Below are 25,276 nucleotides of genomic sequence, written 5' to 3'. Positions count from 1 at the left end.
AATGCAATGTTCAATACAATATGAAATAAAAAATGCAAGACTCGGATCTTACATTACAAAACGAAAAAGACTCAGTTCTTCCATCCCCAAAGACATAATTCTGTTGATATCTCAATAGGCACTTCAAATACTTGATCTAATTTTGTGTTCCATTTTACATTTCATATCGCACATTTATACTGTGTATCAACACCACAAAATGTACGTTTAAATCATTATTTTGTAAATTTTATATGTATCATGAGGAATACGACCAATTTGAAAAAGAATATCTGAACCACATTATAAATATATTCAATGAAAATAGAAATGACATAAGTGCTCCTGGAAACGAGCTCAGTAACGATATAGCAGAATACAGTTCTCTTTGTTGTTGTCAACTCAGAACATGAAGCCATCGAACACCTGGTCGCATTCCCTACATCAGCAACAGATGTCTGTGCGTATCATTCACTAAAATTTCCCATTAATTTGTTAATAAGAGAAAATATACAGTGCCAAATGACCAGAGGAGTAGTATTACTTGCAGGAGGAGGTAGCTGCATCATCTCATGAACCCCTTGATTTCCACCAAAGGTGATAAGAATCTAATGAAGCTAATCCTCAGCTTTTTGCATTCAGTTTTTCAAGAAGTATCTTGTTCAAAAGCCCAGGATTTGCCTTTCCTTTTGTTTCTCTCATTATCTGGATTTGGTCGTAGAAATGTTAGAATTCTTGTGGTTAGAAACACAGGGAAAGCGAAATTCAAGCCTGAAACAAAATGATAAATTCTGATTTAGGTCAGCATCACACCTGACCGGCAAAAAAGCCTTGTAGCTTAGTTTTACCCCCACGGTATTGCTCCAACTGCTTTGGGTTGGCTGCAAGGACTTTATCCACTATTTTCTCAATCTCAGCGGGGTCTACAATCTGATTAAGGTAAAAGAAGGAAGCGTCAACCTTTTGTTGGTCTGTTTCTATGTGTCATAAAACTGTACAAGTTTTCTTCATATGAATCAACTACTCGAACAATCTCTCATATAGAAACTAAAGCTGCTTGGCATCCAATAGTTAACGACCACATTGGAAGATTAGCAATCAGATTTACAGATCTATTTATTTCCAACTTAACAGATCGTGTAAAATCGGATTGTCCAAAGACACTTTAGTGATTAACAAAATAACAAAACCTTGTCAAACTTTTAGATCCAAACTATGAAATGTGGAAAGAGTCCAACAGAACTTCACAATGCATAATTAGCAGTCCAGAAAACAACATACAATAACTTGCCTGAACCAAATCCTTTTCTTTTATAAGTCCTTCAACGGTCCCACCCTTTTCCATTAGCTCAAACAATATCTGCACGTCATGCACAAGAACAGATAAATCTACAAAACCTCTATAATAATACCAAATGTGTTATATTACATGGATCAGTGTCTTTTTTGCATCTTCTCGTCTATGTTATTATGCATACATCAATTTCTGAAGAGAAGTTCTCTTAGGAAATATTCTTTTTTGTCTTGTTTTTTTTTTCTTTTTCTTTCCGCCGTATTCTGTGACCAAGTAATCTAAACCTAGGAAATTACAGCATTTTAAAACTTTTTGACAGTGAAATTCACACTGTATATGCAATTTACACCAGTTGATAGCTCCAAAAGCTTATTTCCAAAAAGATTAGGGACTCCCAGCTGGAGGTAAACTTGATTTGGGGCAGCACATATAAAAAGATCATTTGCATTGGGGTAAACAAATTTGTTTTACACGCTTCTGCAGCGTACTCCAGAGCTTGGACATAATTTTAGAAGCATATAGTTGTGAAAAAAGATGGTCAAAGAAGTAAGATTATGTAAGATAAAAGGTTTGGAAGGGAATTCAGGCAGATATAGTTGAAACTTTAAAAAGCTGATGTGTACAGTGACAGGAAAAATCTGGTTACCTCTTTGCCAATCTTTCCACTAATGGTTCCACCTTTGATTGAGGCTATGAGCTCACCCAATTCTTTAGGAGTAAGCTTAATGTCATTAATAGACAGTTTTTCATTTTTCATATAAGCAGCAATATCACCCATTATCCAGTTAGCAGCCAGTTTTACATCAGCTCCTGGTCCAATTGTGGCATCAAAAAATGCCGCTACCTGAGACAGATATTCATCAGACAGCATGATGACAGTTAGCCAGGATTTGCATTGTTGTTCAGGAAATAATACAAACACAAAGATTAATTAGAAGAATCGATAAAGTATATATTAATCACACATCCAAAAGTGTTTGTTGAATTTTGTGAAGCCATGCTACATTAGTATTGAATTTGTAAGCTTGTTTGTCTTGAAGTTAAAGTATAAATTTCAACAGACACTATAATATATCCTCAGGTTCTGGAAACACTATTCGTAGTAGCATGTCATGTGATGCTGATATTTAGGCAGCTGACAGCAGTTTAGTTGAAGAAGGATCAACCAAGATTAATCAAAAATTACTTTTGTGCATACATTGTCAAACTAAATGAACTGACATTTACTGCAATTTACTAAAGTTGTGAGAATATGCCATATGAAAAAATGAAAATTCTTGTAAATTAAAGCATGTGCCCTCGGTTGGCTTTATGCCCTAAGAGGTCTCGCACCTTTAGTGCAACTTATCTGACTAAGAGTTGGTTGAATTAATTAAAATGACCTCAGGAGGAAGTATTTCCTGCAGTGGCATAAAGGCCAACACCCCTCATAAAAATTTAGAGAAATTGGAAGTCAATGGCTACTTCTTTTGCAATTTCTATTTTGTTCTTTCAGTCGTAAAGTTTTTTATATGATGAATTGACTTACCATTTATCTTATGAAATTCACTACTCGCAGATAAATGCTTACAGACATGCAAACAATTAAGAACCAAATCGGCTTTTCTTCACAGGCCAAAGTCCTGTTATTCAAACAGAGGATGTGGTAATTCCACATAAAGGTCTCAGCCTCATGCAATGTCTGAGTTCTATTATACAATTAACCTATAGGCCCAACTAAACTGGTAAACCTTCTGAGAGATGACACCAATTGCACCATGTACGTAGAATTGCTGTTATGATGAACCACAAAAGGGACTTACGTTAATATCATTTGCAAGAAAAAGAACATCCTGCATGCTCAGTCCCAGTTTCTCATATCTCCGACGCTTCATTTCCGGTAGTTCAGGTAAGGAGTCGTGAATGCCATTAATGTATTCCTCACTGAGAGTAACTCCAGGAAGATCAGGCTCTGGGAAGTATCGATAGTCAGCAAGCCCTTCCTTCTTCCTCATTGTAACTGTTTTCTAATTTGTAAAACAAAAAGCAGATTAGTATCAGACAAAACCAGGCTAGCGACTATGATAGTTTTACCATAAGAACAAAATAAAATCTGACCTGAGCTCCTTCCTCCCAGAGACGAGTTTCCTGTACTATCTGATTAGCCTGACCTTGACTGTGAAGTAGTACCTGCCTTGATATCTCAAAATCAATGGCCCTGCTCACTGATGAGAATGAGTTCAAATTCTTTATTTCAACCTGTTTATAAAAGTTCAGATTTATCATTATTATGAGTACCACTTACTCTGTAAAACCTAGAAAATTAATGAGAACAAAAAGAAAATAAACACTGCTGCAAACTAAATGATGTGCCCATTGGAAAGACAACAAATTCCAGTAGCAGCAAAACTACAAAAGGCTGTGGTAACTTTTCACCAAAATCTTACTAAACCCAAACTCCCACCACATAAACAATTTGCTCTTCATCAAGCCCCTACAGTAACCCTAATATACGTAGCCACCACATTGGGTCGCATACCGGTAATAGACGGAAAGCGTCTGCACCACAGGGCTTTTTCCCACTTCTGTACAACGAAATACGAAAAACTGATTTTACAACAAAATGATGAACTTCACTCCTCATAATTGGAAAGCCACCTTTTTTAAATCAGAGCAAGCCTTAACATCTCAAGTACAATACTGCATGAATGTGGATCAAATGATCGAACGACAATGGAATATAGGAAATTTTACAAAAATTTCAACTGAAATGATAACAATACCCTTAACTTGGCAAGTATACTCTCACATTGCAAATGTTCTGATTCCATGATAAAGCAGCATAAGGTTAATAATGTACTAACTTACCTTCGTGCCAAACTCCAGTTGTCCAATTGGGCGAATTGAGATATTAACATCGCAACGAAGGGATCCTTCCTGCATATTTCCATTACTAACTCCAAGATATCTAACTAATCTCTGTAGTTCTGCAGCATATTCTGCTGCCTCAATACCTGTTCTCATATCCGGTTCGGACACAATCTCAAGCAATGGAACTCCTGCCCTATTCAAGTCAACCTATCAAAGGAGAACATCAATCAATTTTAAATTAATCAAAACCAGAAAATAAGTGCGATATTGGTAGAGATTTCAGATAAAAGGTCAACATAATGTCTCAGAGGAATTAAGCATAACTTTGGTCAATGGTATTGTCAACTGAGAAGCAATCATGCAGAAAGTAGTCACAAACAGAAAATCTGGTCAACATAAAAAATATGGCCACAATGCACTGCATCGTGTTCCAGAGATACGTATGTGTCGTGAACCAATTGATGGTATAGTTTGCTTGTGAGACAGATTAAGGATAAGCAGAAAGTTTAAGAAAATCTGAATGGAAATTCGATGACAGGTGAGAAGTTTAATTGCCTGAGAAAAACTCCCATTTCCAGTATGAAGCAGCTTTCCAGCATCTTCTTCCATATGAACTCTGGTGATACCAAACTTTCTATGCCCACCACCAAACTCAAGGGGAAGATCAACATCAAGATAACCACCAGATGCAATGGGGATGTCAAACTGCGATATCTGGTAACCTTTTGGAAGGTCTGGATAAAAGTACTGCTTCCTATCAAACTTTGAACTAAGAGAAAGTTTACAGTTCAGTGCAAGTCCAACTTTTACAGCATACTCTATGACCTTTGAATTGAGTACTGGCAATGCCCCAGGCAACCCCATGCAAATTGGACAAATGCTAGTGTTTGGTTGAGCCCCATAATTATAAGGACAGCTACAAAAGGCCTTTGTGTGAGTGGAGAGCTGAACATGTGTCTCTATTCCTATGACTGCCTCATAGTTTTTCAATAATTCTTCGAATTTCGTTGATTCCTTTTTGGGTGAAGCTTTCAATTGAGTCTGTTGCTTTTCTTGAGTTGCAGTTTGCCCTTCTGCACTTCTCATGCTACAATATAATACACCATGTTTTCTAGATACATACACTGATGAATACAACCGGAAAGAATTCGATTGTAAGCCCCTGAATAATGTTAACGCCATTTCATATGTCGTAGAACTTCAGTCCACTTCAGATCTCAAGTAACATGAAGGGTGTGCCTACAAAATATATTAGCACATTCATAATTATTAAGATTGAAACTAATTCAACTAGAAGACCAATCGAGTGAACATGCATAACACTGAAAGCTTCTGAATTTAAAAGAAAATGAACTCAAACTACAAACATTCAAGCAATTGGTGCTAAAACTCCTTTGACGCTCATTTATAATCACTTTAAGATTCCAGTTTTCCCACTAAAGGAACAAGAATTGCCACACGAACCCGACAAACAAACCACAGTTCACTTAACACCTCTATCTTCCTAGCTCAAGCTACCAGTCAAAGTACTCAGGACCAGCTCACAAATCAACCAAACAAAAATCATAATCCTCCATTCCAGAAACCCGAAATGAAACGACGCGTAATCTTTAAATGTGAAACAAAGCAAGATATTCCTTGAATACAAAAGAACAATGATGACTACAGCATTTCTCCAAAAACCTGGTGTGCAACCAAGATTGGGAAAGCGTACAACCTTCAATAAGCAACAAATTTAAACAAAGTAACATTCCTCAAGTACCAGACAAAAGAAAATCCGCTAATGGAACATATAAAGTTAGAAAGAACAGAAATGAGCAGACCCAGAAAACTGTTTGTTTCAAAACGCCTTGCCATCAATAAGAAGCCATCAAGAATACAGTTTATGCCAGATACATTGGAGTAAATTTTTGGCAGACCTGAAACATGGATGAGCACCACACTGCCACTGGAATTGAAGATAAAGAGGGAAACCAAAATCTGTAATTGCTTATATTAAGCAGCTTCTTCAAACCCATCAACATCGGTGGTCGTGCCGGAGTGGTTATCGGGCATGACTAGAAATCATGTGGGCTCTGCCCGCGCAGGTTCGAATCCTGCCGACCACGTCCCTTTTCTTTTTCTCATACTTATTTTCTCTTTCTGTGGATTTTATATTCCAATTCTATGGTAATTATTAGTTTTTTTCTTCTCTTATTTTTATCTTCCTTTCAACATTGAAAAGGTTAATCTTTTATTAATTGAGCGAAATTTCGCTACACTTGGGGATAAAATCATTCTATGATAACCTTTATATACATTTTGGACAAATCAAAAATAAAAAATATATACATATGAACAATTAGTATATATAATGTGATCCTAAACTATTGCATATAATAAAAAGACTAGTCAAATTTAGAGGATTCAGTCGATATCTTCCGACAGTCTGTTAGTAACATGACAAGAACTTGGGAGGGGGGCTCTGCTACTTGCAAAACAAATTTCACAAAATTTAGAATCAGATTCAACAATTAAAACATTGATGTTTTCAGTATGTTGTATGTCATTCCTTAATACCCAAAACTCAACAACAGTATTTATGTGTCTGTCCATATAAGTATAAAATGTTGTCACAAAATTTGCATTAGAGTTCCTCATAATACCACCGCAACTAGACATATCAAAGTTGTCGAAGGAATGAATCATTAATGTTGAGTTTTATTCTATGTGTTGGACGTGGATGTCATTTAATTGAGATTAGTGGAAAGGACGCACTCAATATGTGTGCAAAGCATAGGGACCCCGACCCCGACCAGTACTCGCCTCGATTGGGGCGGGTTTTCATTGATATTAGTAGGTCCAGGGCAGGTTACGGGTTTTGAATCAAACCCTCCCCAGTTTATTTTATAAATAATTCATACGTAACACATTATTGATAGAATATTTTGATATTATATGTAAATTCTTAAATAATTTCGTATATATCCAACTCTATATAAAAAATACAAAAAATTAAAAAATTAATTGAATGTATTTTATTTGTATTATATAATTCATTTTAGATTTAAGAATACTATATTAAATTATCTAAATTTTTACATTTATATTTAGTTTAACAGATAGAAAAAAATTAATTAAATGTATTATTTGTACTACATAATTTATTTTAGAAAAAAATATGTTAATTTAAATTGATATTACATATTGAGAAATTAAAAAAAAAAATAGATGAATTTTTTGTTTATATTACAGGGTTAAATACAGTTACAATCCCTGAAGTATCCACCCGACATCAATTCCCCCCTAAAATATTAAAATCTTAAAAAAAAAAAAAAAAAAAAAAGAACCCTAACCTTCACTTTCTGAGTTTGAAAATTCCATTTTACCCTTACAAATATTGCTTTGTGAAAAAAATAAAAAGATTTTTAAAATATTAAAATCACCATTTGTCTAATTTTAGTTGCACCAACTCTTTTTATTTTGTAATCTAAAGTAATTGTGGCTCTTTATTTTAGTTTTATTTATTTATCAAACCAAGTTAACAATAAATTTATACACGCATAAAACTACCTCATTTATATAATTATTATATATATAAATATAAATATATATTAATTCTATATTTTTTTAATAGTTCATCAGGCCTTTTGGTTTTATTAACCATTTAATTCATTTCTTCCTTAAAAAAAAAATGATCTGGATAATAATTTTATTTTTTTAATAATTTTGCAATTTAGATTTTTTTTCGTTCATCTACTATTCATGTTCATCTCTCATCAAATTTTTCCATATTTTTTTTATAAACTTCTATATTTTAATAAATCCACAGTCAATATATTTTTTTTTGGAAAAAATGCAATTTCGCCCATGTGATATGTAAATGAGCAAATTATCCCCTATGAAAAAAAATTAGCAATTTACCCCTCTCCCCCGTAATTTTCAAAACGCGACAATTTACCCCCTTATGTTTTTTAAAATTGAGCATTTTACCTCCCTAGACATGAGGTAAATTACTTCATTTTAAATAAACAGAGAGGGGGAATAAAATGCTATTCTTTTTTTCATAGGGGATAATTTGCTCATTTTTTAATATCACAAGGGGGTAAATTACATTAAATCATATATTTTTCTATTTCGTCCCACTTTTCTTTCTTCTCACAATTTATTTTCTTTCTCATCCTCACAACACGATTGTTTCTTGTAACAATTCTTTCTTCTCTCTAGCTCACAACGCTATTTTTTTTAACATGTCGATAAAAATTGCGTGCAATGACAACTAATAATATAAATAATAAATAAATTTCTATCTTATTTCACACACACAAACACACACTCGTATTAATAGTATAAATAATAAATAAATTTCTATCATATTTTGCACACGCATTGTAGTTTTAAATAATAAAAATTTATTTCCACAACACAGATAAATTATTGAGGACTAGTGATCTCACAAGCTAAACCCACATTTACTATTTCCATATGATTGATTACCAAACTTGACGCAGTGAAGCAAACGCGATTTTATGAAAACGCTACTTGGCAGCTGCAGATGGAACAGTATTTTTCTGCTCTGGATGCGCACGACGATTTCCTCATTTTCAAAGGAGAAGAATACAGGGGAAAATGGAGAAATTGCTGCAGCAGCAATGGTGGAGGGCTGTGAAATCACGCTTATCTTACAAGAACGCTACGATAGTTGTTTGCTTGTGCAATGTAATCACTGCTCTTCTATTGCTCCAAGGTTTCTTCGGTTCTTCCTCTTCCAAATTCGCTTCGCCTCATAAAGGTCCTAACTTTACTCTTTTCTTTTATTATTTTTTCAAATTTGATCGAATTCTTGTTCCTTTCTTTTTTGTCCGTTTATTTCTTTAATTTGTCAGTTTTTGTGTGTTTATTGAGGACTGAGGATTGTCTTGTTACTGCGTGAAATGTTGAAGCAATCAATTTTGGGAGAAGGGTTTAGGGCTAGAAGTTTAATTGCTATAGTAATTGTATGGTACTATGATGAATTGTAGATGACTCTGGAAAATGTGCTGGAGAATGTAGGAAAATTACGCAACGTAGTGGGAAAATTGATGAGAGTCTTTTCTTCTTAGTTTTAGTTTTATTCTCAATATTGAGGATGAGGGAAATAAAGAGTTTGATGGTTGAGAAAGTTGTAGTTTTGAATTATGCTTTAATTAGTTACTCTATATATGATAGTGTAAGCATTCTTAAACTGCAAGAATTTATTTAAAAGGGATGAAAAAAAGAATTACAAAAGAAATACTGTGCTTTTGGAAATTGTTTTAATGTTTACGGTTCGTTTGGTTCAAGTGAGAGGAAAAGGGAAGTGAAAAGGGGAGGGGGCGAGAAACAATAATAGCTTTCCTTCAAGTTGTATGGTATGAGTGGAAGGGGAGTATATCTCGAATACTTCCTCTAGTTTGATACCAAAAAAACAGATTGACAAGAAAAGATTAATTTTTATAATTTTATTGAATAACCCTTCTCTTCATTTTGTATTAGAAAATAAATGAATTAATATTATACTAATATAATTTTAGTATATTAAAAATTTAACAACCTTATTAATGAAAATGTTTGTCAAATTAGAACAAGAATATTTTTTATTAACAAAAATATTTATCAAAATGATTATTGTTCATTTATTCTAAACTGTTTAATTTAAATAAAATAAGAATTACTAACAATGTTTTTGACTAACAAATTCAAATTCACGCATCAGCGTCTTTGTTAGTACAAAAAACAATTTTGTATATCATCTCCAGACGCATTAAAGAAGGCACGCATCTCTAGATATTTTATTATCGTTTTTTTGGTAATTATGTACAGTATTATCAGCGAGAAGGAGATAAGAATTAGAGAAAATTATATATATATATAGATATATATGGGTAATAGAACAAAAAATAAAAAATAAGAACTGTACTTTTTTGTCTTTTTGGCCTTATACTTCCACTTTTTTGCCCAATTTCGAAAAGAAACAAAATTGGCCTCCGAAGGGGTTTCATATACTCGAATTTTACTTTAACTCCATCTCTTCCTCCTAACCAGACACCAAACTATCTCTTATAGATTCATTTTTACTTTCACTTTTCACCCCAACCAAACACACTCTTAGGTAAAAGCACGGATAGGTAATTTTCTTTCTTTTGGAATAATCACCGTGCATGCGCACTGTCCGCGCTTCTTAATTTAAACTTGGTCAAAGACTACCATCCATGTGAGCAGTTCGAGATCCTACTAGAGTTGTTTGCAGGCTCGAAGCATTTTTCTAATTTAAAATTAGTTGAAGAACCGTGGAGCCGCTCGGTGCTTCTTCAATTATTTCTAATTCACGGTTTAGTTTTCACGGAATTCTAAAATAAATAATTTAAAGAAGAAATTAAATTATCTATGGATGATCCATGCTTCCACCTAAAATTTTAATAATTCCAGAAGCACTGTATTTTCTTAATTTCTTTTACTACTTTTAATAAATTTCTTCCTTAAACTGTCTGGCTGGCAACAAGGACACAAGAGTTTTCGATATAGTAATTTAAGTATTTGAATTTTTATGGTTCTTGTTTTATGTTGAAAGCAAGGATGGCTATTCTTTAAATTGCTCGGGATTTACAAGGGATGAACTTTAGACTGACTGGTTAATGCTGCACAATTCATGTCAATTTCTTGAGGTGCAGATGCCTACTGGATTTTATGTTTTGTATTGGAAGTTCAGGTTATTGAATTTGATGTCATCTTTTGCATGCACCTATTGCTGATCATCTTCTTCAAAGTGAAGTTTTTTGGAACTTAGCACTACTACTGAACCATTATGAAACCAGTCCAATCATCCAAATTTTGGAAATTATTACTTAATATTGGATTTTGATCTGCGACCTCTTCATGATAGGTCTAACATCCATAGCTGATTCTATTTGATGTATTATTTTTTGTGATAAGTGTGTTTGGTTTGTGAACTTTGGTCCATGACTTATCCTTCGGGTACAGCTCTAAACAGGTACATAAAGGAATCAGAAGACATAAGACGCACCATGATTCCTCTGGATCTGATCAAAAGAGTAAGTATGACCTCAGGGTGCTTCCCTTGCTTACAAATTATTAAAAACTTGTTGATTTTGCATCGTAATTGTGCGAAACGAGCTCCCTGTTAAAGTTCCTGTTTTTCCATGTTCTTAATCATATCCGACAGTGGTAGTCAGATATTCTGTGCTGTTAATATATTTCGTGTGCTTCATTTTCAAGCATACGGTTTGAGGAGATTCTTGGTGTCAGAAAATAATTTTCACTCCTTGTTAGGTTAGAGAAATTAGACAGGAAGTATACGTGGAAACAGAACAAATCCAACAGAAAGATGTAAAGCAGACAGCTGCAGTGGACTTGATATCTAGGCTGAATAATTTTCGTTCGAATTCAGATGCTGGCAGCATGAAAGGTGATTTCCCTTTTTCGTTTCTTTTTTGTTTCTTCTCGACTCTTCTCATGATCACTAGACTGCTTCTTTTACTGTTTTACATATTGCTGGTGCGCATTTTATGTGCCTGGTGGAATGGAAACCACCGCTCACATTACTTAGAAATGCAATGCATAGTTGTGTTCCCACAACACAAAGATTCACGATACGATGGTAGTGAGAAAACTAAGTCGCTGCCGTCAGATATTTTTGGATTAGTTTTATTTAAAACTATCAAGAAAGTTGTGTTTTGTGTTAGCCATATTAACATTGAGAATTTTGTAGCCCTTGAGGAATGGCGTAAACGGAAGATGGAGAGAGCCAGGCAACGTTCCTTAGTGAAGAACGGAACATCCAGCTCCCAATCATGAACGACTCTCTACAAATCTCTGATCGTCGAACATCATCACCAGATATTGTATGTATGTTTCATGAATATTTGATGAGTTAAAGATCATGTAAATTAAGCAACTTTTATCTGTGATCATCATGTGCGAGCGAGCATTCTTTACACCTCCATATTCGAGTGATGGTATGCTTTATAAGAGGTTTGTTCATGTTTTCAATTTTTGAAACAATGAAAATATATGGGATAAATTACACTCTCCTCCTCTGAGGTTTGGTATAATTACTTCTAGATTCTTTGTAGTTTGCTTCCGTCTAATAAATAAGTCATTCTATTGGTCAAAATCATCGAATTTGCTGATATTAATTAAAAAAAAAAAATCTCTATTTACATCTGCTTGATTTATTGCAGATCCAATAAATATTTTTATAATCAAATTATTCTCATAAGTCTTTATGTATTAATGCATGAGAGGAAGTATATCTTCACTGTTATAAGGGTAGTTTAGTAGATTTTTATTTATTTTTATTTGCAATAAATCAGTAATAAGTCAATTGAGGGTAAATATTAATTTTCTTTAATTTTTTTTGTTAATATCGACAAATTTGATGAATTTTGATTAATGGAGGGACTTGTTGGTTAGACGAAAGCAAATCTTAGAGGTGCTAGATAATAATTTTCTAAATTATAGGTGGTCTATGTATAATTACATCAAATCTCAAAGGAAGGAAGTGTAATTATTTCAAAATATATTGATTTGATGCAACAGTTTAAAGTAAAATACAACTTTATTAAATAATCCAAACATAGTCTTATTTTAAAAATTTATACAAAATTAAAAATACATATTTTGGGTGAAAATCAATATATGAACAATCATGTTGAGGCGAAGACTTTTAAAGATATATTTGTACCTCGAATTTTAATGAGAAGATTAAAGATTTTTAGTGTCACTCATACGTCCACGACTCAAACACCTAATCCTTTGAGCCTTAAATCGATGGACTATTCCCTTATAGCAATTGATTTGAAATCTCATCAAAAAATCACAACTACAAAAGTAAACGAACCCTTACAATAATTCAGGAAAACAAATTGGTATTTAGAAAAACCTATTTGGATCACTACACACGCCATCGATTAATTAAGCTTTTTTTTTTTTTTGAAGTAAGAGCGATGGACTATTATTAATTAAAATAAATTAATTACGATCGTTCATGTCGAATATTAAATATCTAGCAAAGATTATTATAACAATCATACCTCCTATTCAGTGAAAACAATGCATCTACTATTCAGTAGAATCAACATCCCACGCATAGGGGGTTTCAGCTTCGCCAATTAACTGAACTTTATTGGCTAAGCAAAAGCCGCCGTTGTCCGCAATATTTTAAATCTTAATTCAGATACATAAAATAAAAACTCATTTTAATTAACAAGTTACATTATATTATAAAAATTATAATTATCTTTTGCTAATTTAGTATCCTCTCCTTCCCTTGAATTTGTCATAATAAAGTTGAAACAGTCTTCTGCTAATTTAGTATTCTCCTTCCTTGAATTTTGTGGTACAACTGACGTAAACTTTCGTCATTTTCCTCAAAGACATGATGTGATTATAAAATCAATTATCAACAGTTACATCACTCTATATCATATTTATATTAACAACGGTACAGTTAAGTTATCTATATTTTAGAATTAATTATATTTAAATCACTTCTAAAAAATATAAAATTACGTTTTTCTAAAAAAATTCTTAAAATTACACTTACACCGCCTTCGAAAATTCTCCATTTACAATTGTATCTTTGCGTTAAGGTTTGCATGGAGAATGTTGTGTTAGCCGAAAAATTATATAAACTTTCAATTTTACTCCTCGTTCAACATTCTCCTTATAATATTTTTATATCTGTAAGAGAATAAATATAAGATATATTAAATTAAAAGGGTATGATTATAATAAAATATTATTCTTGAATCATAGTCACTGGATAATAAAATAATTGTTGATGAATAAAAAAAATTAATTATATTTTAATATACAAGTGGAAGAAAGTATTAAAAAAAATGACTAATTATCTATACAGAAGATATAGTTCTGAATGACTGATTCAAAGATGGAGCTACTTATAATATTTTATGGGAGAGTCAGAGCTGCTATTTTTGTTTTTCTTTGTTTTTGACTTTTGGATTTGTTCCAATAATCATCACAAAAGTCTTTTTTTTTATTATTGGATGTGAATAGTCAAAGTCATTTTGGGAATCAGGACAAGAATGGATCATTTAATTTTGAATTTCCTTTAACACTACGATATAAATATAATATTTTTAATAGAATATTAAGTGATAATTTTAAAATACGTCACTGAAAATATAATTTTAAGTGACAGTAATTTTGATCTTATGAAAAAATAACAAGAATTCTGCATTGTGTTATCATTGTTGACATTAAAATCTCGGAATAAATGAATTGACTAATAATTGGGTTTTAAGTTGAAGTTCATAACAGATTTTTGGGCTTTACTCAAATATATGACAAATTCACATAAATATTCATATCAAAGTTGTGCGTTATGTATATTGATGATTGCTTTGACTAATTAAACTAAAGCATTTTCAAGTACAGCCCGTCAATTAATGGATTCATATCAAAGTTTATGGTGTTCAAACTCAATAGAAGTGATCCCAAACTACTAAACATTGCTCATACCTATAAAAAAAGGTTTCCACCACACAAGACAACAAATCACAACACACAACAAACACATAGGAAATCCAAAGGGACTTAGGTCTAGCAAATCTTTCTGCCACGATGAAGTGTTGCACCGAAAGTTCCACTTCTTCGTCGACATCAAACCTCAAAGCATTAATATTATATATCAAGGTAGCTTGTAATTTACTTTCACAAATCCAAAAGAGTTTGCGCATCAAATTCAGGAACAAACCTAAGTTCTTGGATCAACCCTCAGATTAAAGAATCAGAGGACTATTTGCATTCACAAAGATTATAAACATTTTTATTTAAATTTATTAAATTGATATACGAGTTTTTACAAATGATTGAATTGATACCCGAGTTTTTTTTATAAATATCAAATTGATACATGAGTTTTTGTAAATTCTTGGAGAGACACTTGACTGTCTTCATAATTGTCGAAAAGGTACCTATGCCTATCTTAAAATATTTTGTAAAGATAAAAATATCCTTTAATCTAAAGTTAGTTTCTCTTTTCTCCATTTGAATCAAAATTATTCCTAAATATTTTTATTTAATTATCATGGTATATTTTATGATTAAATAAATAACATGTTTTAATTATAATAGTAAAAATATTAGTAAATAGTAATATATAAATATTTTATCCTTTACTGACCCAAAAAATTAAAAATACACTTGATGGGTGCCACTATTTTTATAAATAAAAAGGGTACTGGATTTTAAAACTAAAAAAGTATAAAATAAATTTTACTTTTAATTACTTTAAAGTTATAGTATTTACAAAAAATAATAGAATAATATAATTTTATTATTATATAAAAATAACATTAAAAGGTTACATGATATAAATAATTAGACTGAGAAGCGTAATTAAAGTTCACAATTTAAATCAATAAATAAAAATAAAGCCACCTTGATAATGTAGATAGTTATTAAAAATATAAATGAATAGAAATGGGGATGAAATTTATATTTAATTTCTACAAATTAGAACATAAGAAAAAGATTGGTGAAATTATTTTTTTATTATTAGTTTATTTGTCTTACTATATTTTTTCTTAAATTATAATGTCTTACAAATTAAATTCAAAAAATTACTTTTGGTTAAAATGTGTTCAGCTTTATTTTGAAACCATCACTTCCTACTCAATCTATTAAATGCTAATTTTAGTTATTGAATGAAATATTCATATATACTAAACTAATTTACTATTATTCATCATTCTCATTGAAAATTGTTATAATAGTACAATTTATTTAATATCATAGGACTATATTGTGCTTATAAATAAATAGATTTATATAAAAATTAAGTTATAATAAAAGAGGTAATTTTGTTATTATAAAACGTTCTAAATAAAAATATGCATCCATTTAACTTTTATATAAAAACTCCTGTACCAACTAGAAAATTTATAAATATTTATGTATCAATTTAACATTTATGAAGAAATTTAAGTATCAATTATATCTTTTGTATAAACTCGTGTATCTAAAAATAACACAAAAACTTAGGTACTAAAATAATTTTTACTCTTATGTACTTTAATATAGTTGATGAGGAAGGTGAATTATATAAACAAACAATACATTTAACTAATTCATTTTTCTTATTTTTATATAGGGTTAGATTTATATAAAAGCCGATCTATCTATTCAAAACTACTATATTTTATTCGTTAAAGATAAAAATTTTATTTTGTGTAAAAAATTCATTTAAAGCCGATCTATCTATTCAAAACTACTATATTTTATTCATTAAAGATAAAAATTTTATTTTGTGTAAAGATTCATTTATAGCACCATATACTATAAAAAATATCTATAAGTGCATACCACAAGTTCTATGCTACTTTATTTTAAGTAAAAATAAATTTCTTTGAATGGCGAGGATAATGATGTAATGGTGATAAGGGAAGTTACATAATTACTAAAATACCCTTTTATTTATCATCAGCTTTTTATGTATCCTAGGGCTGCTCGCGTGGGGCCCATTGCGCAGGGACAGCAGCGGCGACATCAGGCTTTTATAGGGGGTGACGTGGCTCGCTCCTATTGGTGCTACGTGTCGCATAAACAGAGGGTACCGTACAAGTTTAAATAGTCTCATTTATGATTATTCAGATACGTTTTTCACCACTCCATTTTACCGCTATATTTGTGATCTCACTCGATCTCGTTATCATATTTTTGACCCCACCTTTTCTAACTTAAGCATCAAAGGGCCATCGTCGAGGGCTTCTCGGCTAGTTTTACATTTGTTGTGTTCTCAGAATCCACAACAGGTAGCTCGAAAGAGGGAATCAACGACCTCAACCAAGCGATCCGACCCGGAAATCCTGATTTCGCGCGACCTACATCAAATGGAAAGGGATATTTTTTTTATTCTATGGTTATTTTATTAACTAGTAATTAAGATTCATTTATTCAACTACTCTTAATCAAATATAAATTTATTTGAATTGTTCAACCATTGATATATTAACGGTTTTTTTACAAACGATATCAAAACATTAATTAGTTATAACGGAAAATTATGATAAAAGTTTTTTTCTAGTGTTAAATAATATTGATTTATCATAATATTTAAATTTAGAATAATTTATAATGTAAGAAATAAAGTTTTACTTTTATTTTTATGAAGAGGTACGTACTTATAGTCTACACAAACAAATAAGTCAAAACGAATTAAATGCGTCCAAAACTTATCTTAATACTACTCACACATTGACTAATTTTACTAAAATTTATATGTTAGCGTGATTCATATATCATATAATTAATTTGAGAAAAATATAATTTTAGTTCTATAACTTATGGGATGGTAATTTTGGTCCTGCACAACTTGATTTTTGTAATTTAGTCTTATAAGTTTAAAAATTTAACAATTTTCATTCTTTGCCGGCCAATTTGGTCGGAAAATTGCACGTGACTTGCAGATGACCCAATTAAATTGTAATTTTAGTCCTGTAACTTAGGGGGCGTTGACTTTTTTGGTCCTATAATTTGGAGAGTTGTCATTTTTTGTTCTTCATGAATTTATTTACATAACTAAAATTGCAAGACGGTCAAATTGGCCGGAAAAAGGACTAAAATTGCTAAAATTATAAAGTTATAGAACTAAATTGTGAAAGATAATTTATACAGAACTAAAAATTCCATCCTTAAATTACAGGACTAAAATTACAATTTTCCCAATTAGTTTAAGTTGAACTCTTGAATTTCCAATTAATTTTTTGCTCTACTCAAAGCCGGCTCCTCCATGTCAATAAATACATGACTATGAAGAACAAAACCAAAGACAAAGAAGAAGTGCCCTCACCTCACAAAACTAAGCTTCAAAATGTCGATACCTCTCCTTATCTCTCTCTCATTAATCATCCTTGTTTTCCTACTAGTCCGACGACGCCGCAACAGCCCGGCTGGTCGAAAACTCCGGCGTCCTCCGGGGCCTCCTGGCCTTCCCTTCCTCGGGAACTTGCTCCAATACAACCCCTCCGATCTCCATCTCCGCCTGACAAAACTCTCAGAAAAGTACGGCCCGCTTATGTACATGACGTTCGTCGGAAAGCCCGTGGTTGTGATTTCATCGGCCCGAGTGGCCAAAGAGGCTTTGAAGTACAATGACCTTGCATTTTCGAGCAGGCCTTCTACCATTGCATCGCGCAAAGTGGCTTACAACAACAGTGACATCTCCATGTCACCGTACACAGAGTACTGGAGAGAACTGCGGAAAATGGTCGTTCTTCGCCTCTTTACGGTCAAACAAGTGAACTCTTTCCGCCCTGCTCGAGAAGAAGAAGTGGCCCGCATGGTGAAAGAGATTTCCAGACGGGCCAACGCGCATCAGCCCGTTAACATTAATGAAATAGCGTTGTCGTTGTCGAGCAGGATGATATCTAGGTTTGCACTGGGGAAGAGGTACGACGAGGAGAACGGGCCGGAAAAGAGGAGGTTCGACAGGATTCTGCAGCTGCTTCAGTTGGTGTCGGTGGAAATTTTCTTTGGTGATTATTCTCCATGGCTGGGCTGGATTGACAGACTGTGTGGTAAGGTTTCTCAGCTTGAGAAGGCGTTCAAGGATTTGGATTCATTGTATGAAGAGATGATCGCGGAGCATCTGAGCCCGAATAGGCCCGAGTCTATGAACGGAGACATTCTTGATATGCTAATTCAGATGAAAGAAGATCGGTCGTCGACGGTTCAAATTGATTGGGATCATATCAAGGGCGTACTCATGGTACGTGTTATACTTTCATCAAATGTTTTGAAAATCGGTCCAAGACCCAACCGGGCAAATTACACACCGGTTGACTATATAAATATGTATACATACACATATATCAATTAACTAAATAAAAAAAGATACAAATTTTAAATAATTAAATATGATAAGTACTTCTCTGGAAAATAGTTGGTAGAAAATAAGATTTTTGATATGCTGCATTAATTAATTTCTCATTTACTTTTTCTCTTTAATTTGTTATATATCCTCAATTTTAATTATCAAGTCATATATTATAAAATAAGAAATGGCATGATTCATATTTCGAATAAAAACTAGATTAAATTAAGGATTTTGAATTTTAAAAAAAGGCACATAATTTGATTTAATTAATAAACATTTACTAGTTTAATTTAGAATTAAGGCTATAAATTAATTTAATTTTGGAAATTGATTCTTTTTCTACCGGTTCACCAATTTTTTCCTATTAGCACAGATATTTTTCTTTTCAATCTTTAGGTGAAAATCAAATTGGAGTCATGCATGGCCGATCCCAAGTTAAATTGGTGGAGCTGGCCGGCAGGGACAAATCCAAAAATAAAAATTTAGAGAACTAAAAATATACTTATATATTATGTTCGCATCACCACATCATTGGAAACAACCAAATAATTGAAGGTCAATTCTATCCGACATTAAAAACTATTAAGTCCTTCTCATATTATATATTGATGAATGTATGGTTCGGATATATTAATCTAAATTATACAGTTAATTTTGAGTATATATTTAAATGAGTCATATGATAAATTTAAATGGAATAAGAAAATAGGGCGCACGGGGGAGGGGAAAAGAAAGAACATAGACATACTAATCATTCCTTCTCTCCCACATCCTCAACTTGCAGAACATGTTCGTAGCCGGAACAGACACAACTGCAGCTACAATAACATGGGCAATGACAGCTCTGATCAAGAAGCCTCAAGTACTGAACAAAGTGCAACAAGAAATCAGATCTGTGGTCGGAAAGAAAGGCAGCGTAGCCGAAGATGATATACAAAAACTTCCCTATTTTAAAGCGGTGGTGAAGGAGACTCTGAGACTGTACGCACCAGCTCCACTCTCACTGCCCAGACTGACAATCAAAAGCAGCGTCATAGATGGATACGACATTGAACCCAACACCATAGTTTACGTGAACGTTTGGGCGATTAGCCGAGACAAGGATTTTTGGGAGAACCCGGATGAGTTCTTGCCCGAAAGATTCTTGAACAGTAGCGTGGACTTTAAAGGCCAAGATTTCGGGTTTCTTCCATTCGGGTCGGGGCGAAGAGTGTGCCCTGGAATGGCCTTGGGGACTGCAGAAGTGGAGGTGTCGCTTGCTAATATTCTGTATTGCTTCCACTGGGAATTGCCGCCTGGAATGGTAGAAGATGACGTTGATATGGACTTTTTGCCTGGAATTACTACTCATAAGAAAAATGCACTCTATTTGATGGCCAAAAGCTATCTGTAATAAGTAAGTTGGCGTCGTTATTACTGGTGAATAAGTTCGTTTTTTAATAGATAAGCAATGTGGGATTGTGAGAATTATAAAGAAGCAGCTTTCAGTTGTATGTACGCATATAATTAAAAAGACAAAATAATTATGATTGTATAATTTGAGCATGTACAACTTATGATTAGAATAACAAATTGATTCAACATGGGTTCTTATCCTGTTGAACCAAATCAACACGGGTTATATTTGCTGTTTTATTTTATTATGTTTAAGTGCTTTGGTATATGAAAATAATTAACAATAGTGGTACCTTGGATGTGACACATGTTTGTTGGTCACGGAAATTCATGAAAAAGTTTGCCGGCACCTTTACCCAAAATTCTTCGCTATGTTTGTTTTCATTTTTAAATTATTTTCCAAACGAGTCAAAACATACTCAATGTTTGCCATCATTAAAAAACACCTTATTTAGGTGTTTTAAACTGTTTTAGCATAAATACATATGTATACATAAATATATATAAAAAAACATAATTTGACTATGAATTGACAATGAATAGTAATTTTTGTCTTCCAAAACACAATATTAAACATACAATACTTATTTTAAATTATCTTCTAAAATAAATTCAAACAAACATACTATTTCTAACACACACTTATTTATTTTTATTTTTCTCTCTCTATCTTCATAAAACACAGCAAAACACTTAAAAAACGAATCCAAACATTAAGCTTTTGTCTTGCTCAAGTTATCCTAATAATAAGTTTTCGACGATATTATTATAATTTTCTAATTAATAATATGATGTTCAAGAAATTTAATTTGAATTTATTATCATATAAAAAGGGTGCAATTAATACCATAAAAAAAGGAAAAATATATAAAATATGACAAATCATTAGTAGATAGATAGATAGATGTTTGTCCCACTACTCACGCCGTAGACCAATTAAGCAAAACCTACCTTTGTACGTAATTACCACTTGCACAACTAGTTCATTATTTTCGAAATTTTAATTCTAAACTCTTGAATTTTGCGGTAGAAATGACGTAGTTTTTTTTCCTTTTTTTTCTAAGAGATGATATAATTAAAGAACAATAACAAAAAAAAAAAGTTCTCTCCATTCGAAATGTTTGGCCAAAATTATTTTAATAATAATTAGGTAAATCAATTATCAGCAGTTACATCATTATATATACATTATATATGCATTCACATTCGAGGCGATTGAGTTGTTTATATTTAGAGTTAATTATATTTAACTTTCTTTAAAATTATGAAATTATAGTTTTCTTAAGTTTTTTTTTTTTAAAATTATACTCTGAGTATTCTCCATTTACAAACGGTAGTTTAATTATTTTTATATTATTAAAGAAATAACTAAAATATAATCAAACCAAAAGTTTTAATATTTTTGTGTCAAGTTTTGGACATGCAATACAAAAAAGGCGAGATTTGGCACGGTCAGCGAACCCGTTCCAAGGACCGTTCCAAGATGAATATATGAGGAATAAATATTGAAAGATGACGTCAGGTGGAATATTTTTTTTGGGTTATAAGCTTGGAACGATCCAATCGTTTCAAATTGAGTTCCAAAGGAATAATTACTAAACTTGTTCCATATTCCGTGCCTGAATGGTAGCAAAAAATCATTGGAACTCAGTTTGGAGCACTATATTACATTTAAGAACGGGCATAATGTAACTGTTCCTATATCGGATGCACAATATGTTCCAAAATTAACAGCTTAAAAATGTATTCCTAAATGATGTATAATTTGGAATGGTCGTTGTATACTGTTAATAAAATACGCCAAAAATCGTTCGAAAATATGAGTTTTGTTTGAAAAGCAATGGTATCTAAAACCGTTTTAAAATGTGGTATAAATTGGAACGGTTCCTTTAAATTATTTTCTATGCGTTACTGAGTCCTTTTCAACTGATCTTCAACGGCTATATTTCAACAGTCGAATAAACCATTCCAAAAATTGTGTCAATGATGGTTCCTGAAGTAGGAATAACGGCTACTTTGTAACGGTTATTTATGTGTTCCTTTGCCTGTTGCTAAGACCGTTCTGATTCTTTTATATAAATGTGTTCCTCTCTTTCTATTTAATCTCACTATCTTCTTCAATTTTTCTTATTCTCTCTCTATTCTCTCTCTAATTAAAATTAAGTTTGAAAGTTATACTTCTATAACTTTGAAAATTAAGTTTGAACTTGCATTATCGACATGATTTTTCGCTAATTCTCTGGATGATCTCTTACGTAATTTCTTCTCGACTACTGCTAATTTCTCAACAATTCCTCATCAACTACGATGATCTCAGTGCCCCTGCCGAGTCCGAGGCTTCAATGGCGATGATGGAGCAACAGATGTAGCTAGCTGCAGTCGGGGGCAGGATCAAGGGCCGAGTATTCCGCCTTGGTTCTAAGGCCCACGTCTCCAGCCGCATATTTACATCACCATCACCACTGCCAAACCCAGCCATGGAGGACTGCATCGGCCGTCTCAAGACGATGATGGCTAACATGATGGACATGATGCAGGAGATGCGGGCCTCCTCATCCACTACAGCATGGCCTCCAAAGAATCCCCCGGTCGAGAATTAGGAGGACGTTGACGGGGACCATTTAAATAAGGTTTTATATTCTTTTATTTTTATAATTAAATATTTTTTTATATTAATATAATATTTTTTATTACTATTATTTCATAATGTTGATTAAATTCTATTATTTTATATTTATTCAATTAATTAAATTTACAGATAAAATTAATTCAAATTTCATTAAATTAAATTAATTACATTTGAAAATTTATTAAAATGTGTAAATTTTTTCATTTATTCAAATTCATTAAATATATAAATAATTTATAAAAAATTGTAAAATTCAAAACTTAGGAACGGGTTTAGTAATGCTAAAGAAAATGTTACAAACTTATAAAAACCCGTTATAAAAACTGCGCCAAAAAGGTATTCTAAATTGGATGAATGGTTCCCAATTTATACATAACTGTTCCAAATAGAATTACTAATCAGTATCTAACATGTGTTCCAAATTATATAAATCGTTCTTAATGCTATTACTAAAACAGTTTTACAAATGTTTTCCTAATTCAGTAACCTGTTGAAAAAAATTGTTCCAAACACCATTCCTAAATTGATCCCAATTGAAAAAAATAGTTCCAAAATTAAATCACGAGTATATAAATACTGTTTCAAAATTTTACCTAATTAAAAAACATAAGTAACCATTCTAAAACCCGTCCCTAACCATTCCAATTCCTTAATTAAAATTTTTTTAGACTAAATCGATATTAGAAATGGTTTTCAATGATCGGTACAATTATCATCCCAAGTTGGAATAGTTTTTCATAAATCGTTCTTAAATTTTTGTTAACGCCAACTGCAGGGATGAATTTCAATCCGTTCCAAATTCGTTCCAAAGTTTGGTCCAAGTAAGTTCTGTGTTCTTATAACCGTTCCAAAGTAAAAAAAAAAAAAAAATAATTCCAAAACCAGCCACAAGTCCCGCCTTCTTTTGTAGTGATTGTCCATGACTTGTCATTTTTTTTTAAAAAAAACAAGTCGAGTCGTAGACGCTGGCAATGACTCGAAGTTGTGTACAAAGTCCGCGACTCCAAGTCCACGAATCAATTTTTTCTTAAAACATTATATATATGTATATTAATTATTTAATTATAAAATTCAAACATTTTCTAAATTACAATCAATGCTAAAAATTTATCTATTAAAAACATTACAATCAATTTATTATAAAATTACAATAAAAAACTTATTAAAAATGTCTGTCTGTCTGTCTCACAATTGCGTTGATCGCATTTGCGCCGAGGTCTTGTATATAAAATGTGACAAATCATTAGTAGATAAATAGATAGACAAATCATACTTTAATAACAATAACTATACTATAATATCAGACAAAATTATCAAGAATCATTTAAATAAATGAAGAAGTCTCGGGCTTTTTGATCAAATCATTATACTTATCATCGCTTAAGGATGATATTACAAATAATTGGTACAAAATATTTCACCTACTAGTGACAATGATTTTAACTCATTACTTACTTTAGGAAGTTTAATGAAATTTTATAGAACACATCCATTTCAAGCGATGAAATCAAGAATTGTATGCCTATTTTTGGAGGCAATATCAGATATAATAGATTCTTTTTTTTATTTATAGGAGACATTAAAATATATAGAATATAATTACTCATATTTTATTATTCAAGAATAAAAGTAACTATGATATTGTAGAGGTAAATAAACAAAGACTAAGAATTATACTAGAAAAAATAACATTCTATTTTGATCGAACGTAACGTCGTGCTGATAACGTATTATAAACTTAGAGAAATTCTAAGTTTATTAGCCCATCACTCCTAATAGAATATAAAGAAAACAATATATGTATTCACCTCCAAATCACATTCTTATTCTCTCAAAAGCTTCTCTTACAAATACAATACATAGTGATATTTACACGCCACCAAAATTATAGTTACAAACTACACTAATAACTATTATAATTACAAACCATCATAGGGATACAAAAATATATAGCATAATGAACATTAAAAAGAAATATCAAGAGCCGTACGTATTCATATATATATATATAATAGTACCGTGAATGTTAATGAGAAGGTTTTTGATCTAACAGACCCATCTCCACTTACGCATACGCCCACGATTTTCCAATATAATCTGTGCCGTAGGAGATGCTGAGCCGCAAATCAGTGGAGTGTTTAGTTTAATCACCCAGTAATTAATTGCTACTTAGCTTAACTATCAGTCGAATGACGCCTTCCAACAACACAAGCAGCAGACAGAGACTTTTGGTTGACCTTCCGTTTGTTTAATGTTTGTCCACTACTCACGC

At 32.0% G+C, this 25,276-nt stretch overlaps 3 protein-coding genes and 1 non-coding gene across 7 annotated transcripts; 3 read left to right on the top strand and 1 right to left on the bottom strand.

The window, feature by feature from the left end:
- Positions 1 to 202: 202 nt before the first annotated feature.
- GATB (GLU-ADT subunit B) lies at positions 203 to 6,053 on the bottom strand. 4 transcript variants are annotated; one of them, XR_002287940.2, is made up of 10 exons: positions 5,947 to 6,053; positions 4,679 to 5,362; positions 4,121 to 4,330; positions 3,371 to 3,511; positions 3,076 to 3,279; positions 1,920 to 2,117; positions 1,271 to 1,339; positions 793 to 909; positions 524 to 684; positions 203 to 453 (listed from the first exon to the last, which is right to left on the bottom strand). XR_002287940.2 is itself a non-coding variant. In XM_011093051.3 (9 exons), the coding sequence occupies exons 2-9, from the start codon at positions 5,303 to 5,305 to the stop codon at positions 604 to 606; spliced, it is 1,647 nt and encodes a 548-aa protein (XP_011091353.2). In that variant the 5' UTR covers positions 5,306 to 5,362; positions 5,947 to 6,053; the 3' UTR covers positions 203 to 603. The 4 variants fall into 4 exon arrangements, 1 of the variants encoding a protein (XP_011091353.2); XR_002287939.2 differs by having other exon boundaries at positions 203 to 437; XR_002287938.2 differs by having other exon boundaries at positions 203 to 418.
- A 96-nt stretch (positions 6,054 to 6,149) lies between these two features.
- TRNAS-AGA (transfer RNA serine (anticodon AGA)) lies at positions 6,150 to 6,231 on the top strand. The gene has a single exon. It is a non-coding gene; the product is annotated as a tRNA-Ser (tRNA).
- Positions 6,232 to 8,619: 2,388 nt separating this feature from the next.
- Positions 8,620 to 12,171, top strand: LOC105171815 (uncharacterized). The gene is made up of 4 exons (XM_011093055.3): positions 8,620 to 8,894; positions 11,102 to 11,172; positions 11,411 to 11,546; positions 11,850 to 12,171. Exons 1-4 carry the CDS (start codon positions 8,732 to 8,734, stop codon positions 11,933 to 11,935), a joined length of 456 nt encoding a protein of 151 aa, XP_011091357.1. The 5' UTR covers positions 8,620 to 8,731; the 3' UTR covers positions 11,936 to 12,171.
- Positions 12,172 to 17,915: 5,744 nt separating this feature from the next.
- Positions 17,916 to 20,592, top strand: LOC105171816 (6,7,8-trihydroxycoumarin synthase). The gene is made up of 2 exons (XM_011093056.2): positions 17,916 to 18,872; positions 19,765 to 20,592. Exons 1-2 carry the CDS (start codon positions 17,976 to 17,978, stop codon positions 20,371 to 20,373), a joined length of 1,506 nt encoding a protein of 501 aa, XP_011091358.1. The 5' UTR covers positions 17,916 to 17,975; the 3' UTR covers positions 20,374 to 20,592.
- Positions 20,593 to 25,276: the final 4,684 nt, after the last annotated feature.

Source organism: Sesamum indicum, linkage group LG10, assembly GCF_026168435.1.
Source record: "Sesamum indicum cultivar Baizhima isolate 11 linkage group LG10, ASM2616843v1, whole genome shotgun sequence".
Taxonomy (NCBI): Eukaryota; Viridiplantae; Streptophyta; class Magnoliopsida; order Lamiales; family Pedaliaceae; genus Sesamum; species Sesamum indicum.
This window is presented reverse-complemented; position numbering and strand designations above follow the sequence as displayed.

Excerpts from the sequence above, each read along its gene's own strand:
- GATB (XM_011093051.3), bottom strand. The coding sequence starts at position 5,305 with ATGGCGTTAACATTATTCAGGGGCTTACAATCGAATTCTTTCCGGTTG. Across the intron at positions 4,331-4,678 it reads GAAATGGGAGTTTTTCTCAG|GTTGACTTGAATAGGGCAGG; the intron begins GCAATTAAACTT and ends CTCCTTTGATAG. Across the intron at positions 910-1,270 it reads AAGAAAAGGATTTGGTTCAG|ATTGTAGACCCCGCTGAGAT; the intron begins GCAAGTTATTGT and ends TACCTTAATCAG.
- LOC105171815 (XM_011093055.3), top strand. The coding sequence starts at position 8,732 with ATGGAGAAATTGCTGCAGCAGCAATGGTGGAGGGCTGTGAAATCACGC. Across the intron at positions 8,895-11,101 it reads ATTCGCTTCGCCTCATAAAG|CTCTAAACAGGTACATAAAG; the intron begins GTCCTAACTTTA and ends CTTCGGGTACAG. Across the intron at positions 11,173-11,410 it reads CTCTGGATCTGATCAAAAGA|GTTAGAGAAATTAGACAGGA; the intron begins GTAAGTATGACC and ends ACTCCTTGTTAG.
- LOC105171816 (XM_011093056.2), top strand. The coding sequence starts at position 17,976 with ATGTCGATACCTCTCCTTATCTCTCTCTCATTAATCATCCTTGTTTTC. Across the intron at positions 18,873-19,764 it reads ATATCAAGGGCGTACTCATG|AACATGTTCGTAGCCGGAAC; the intron begins GTACGTGTTATA and ends CTCAACTTGCAG.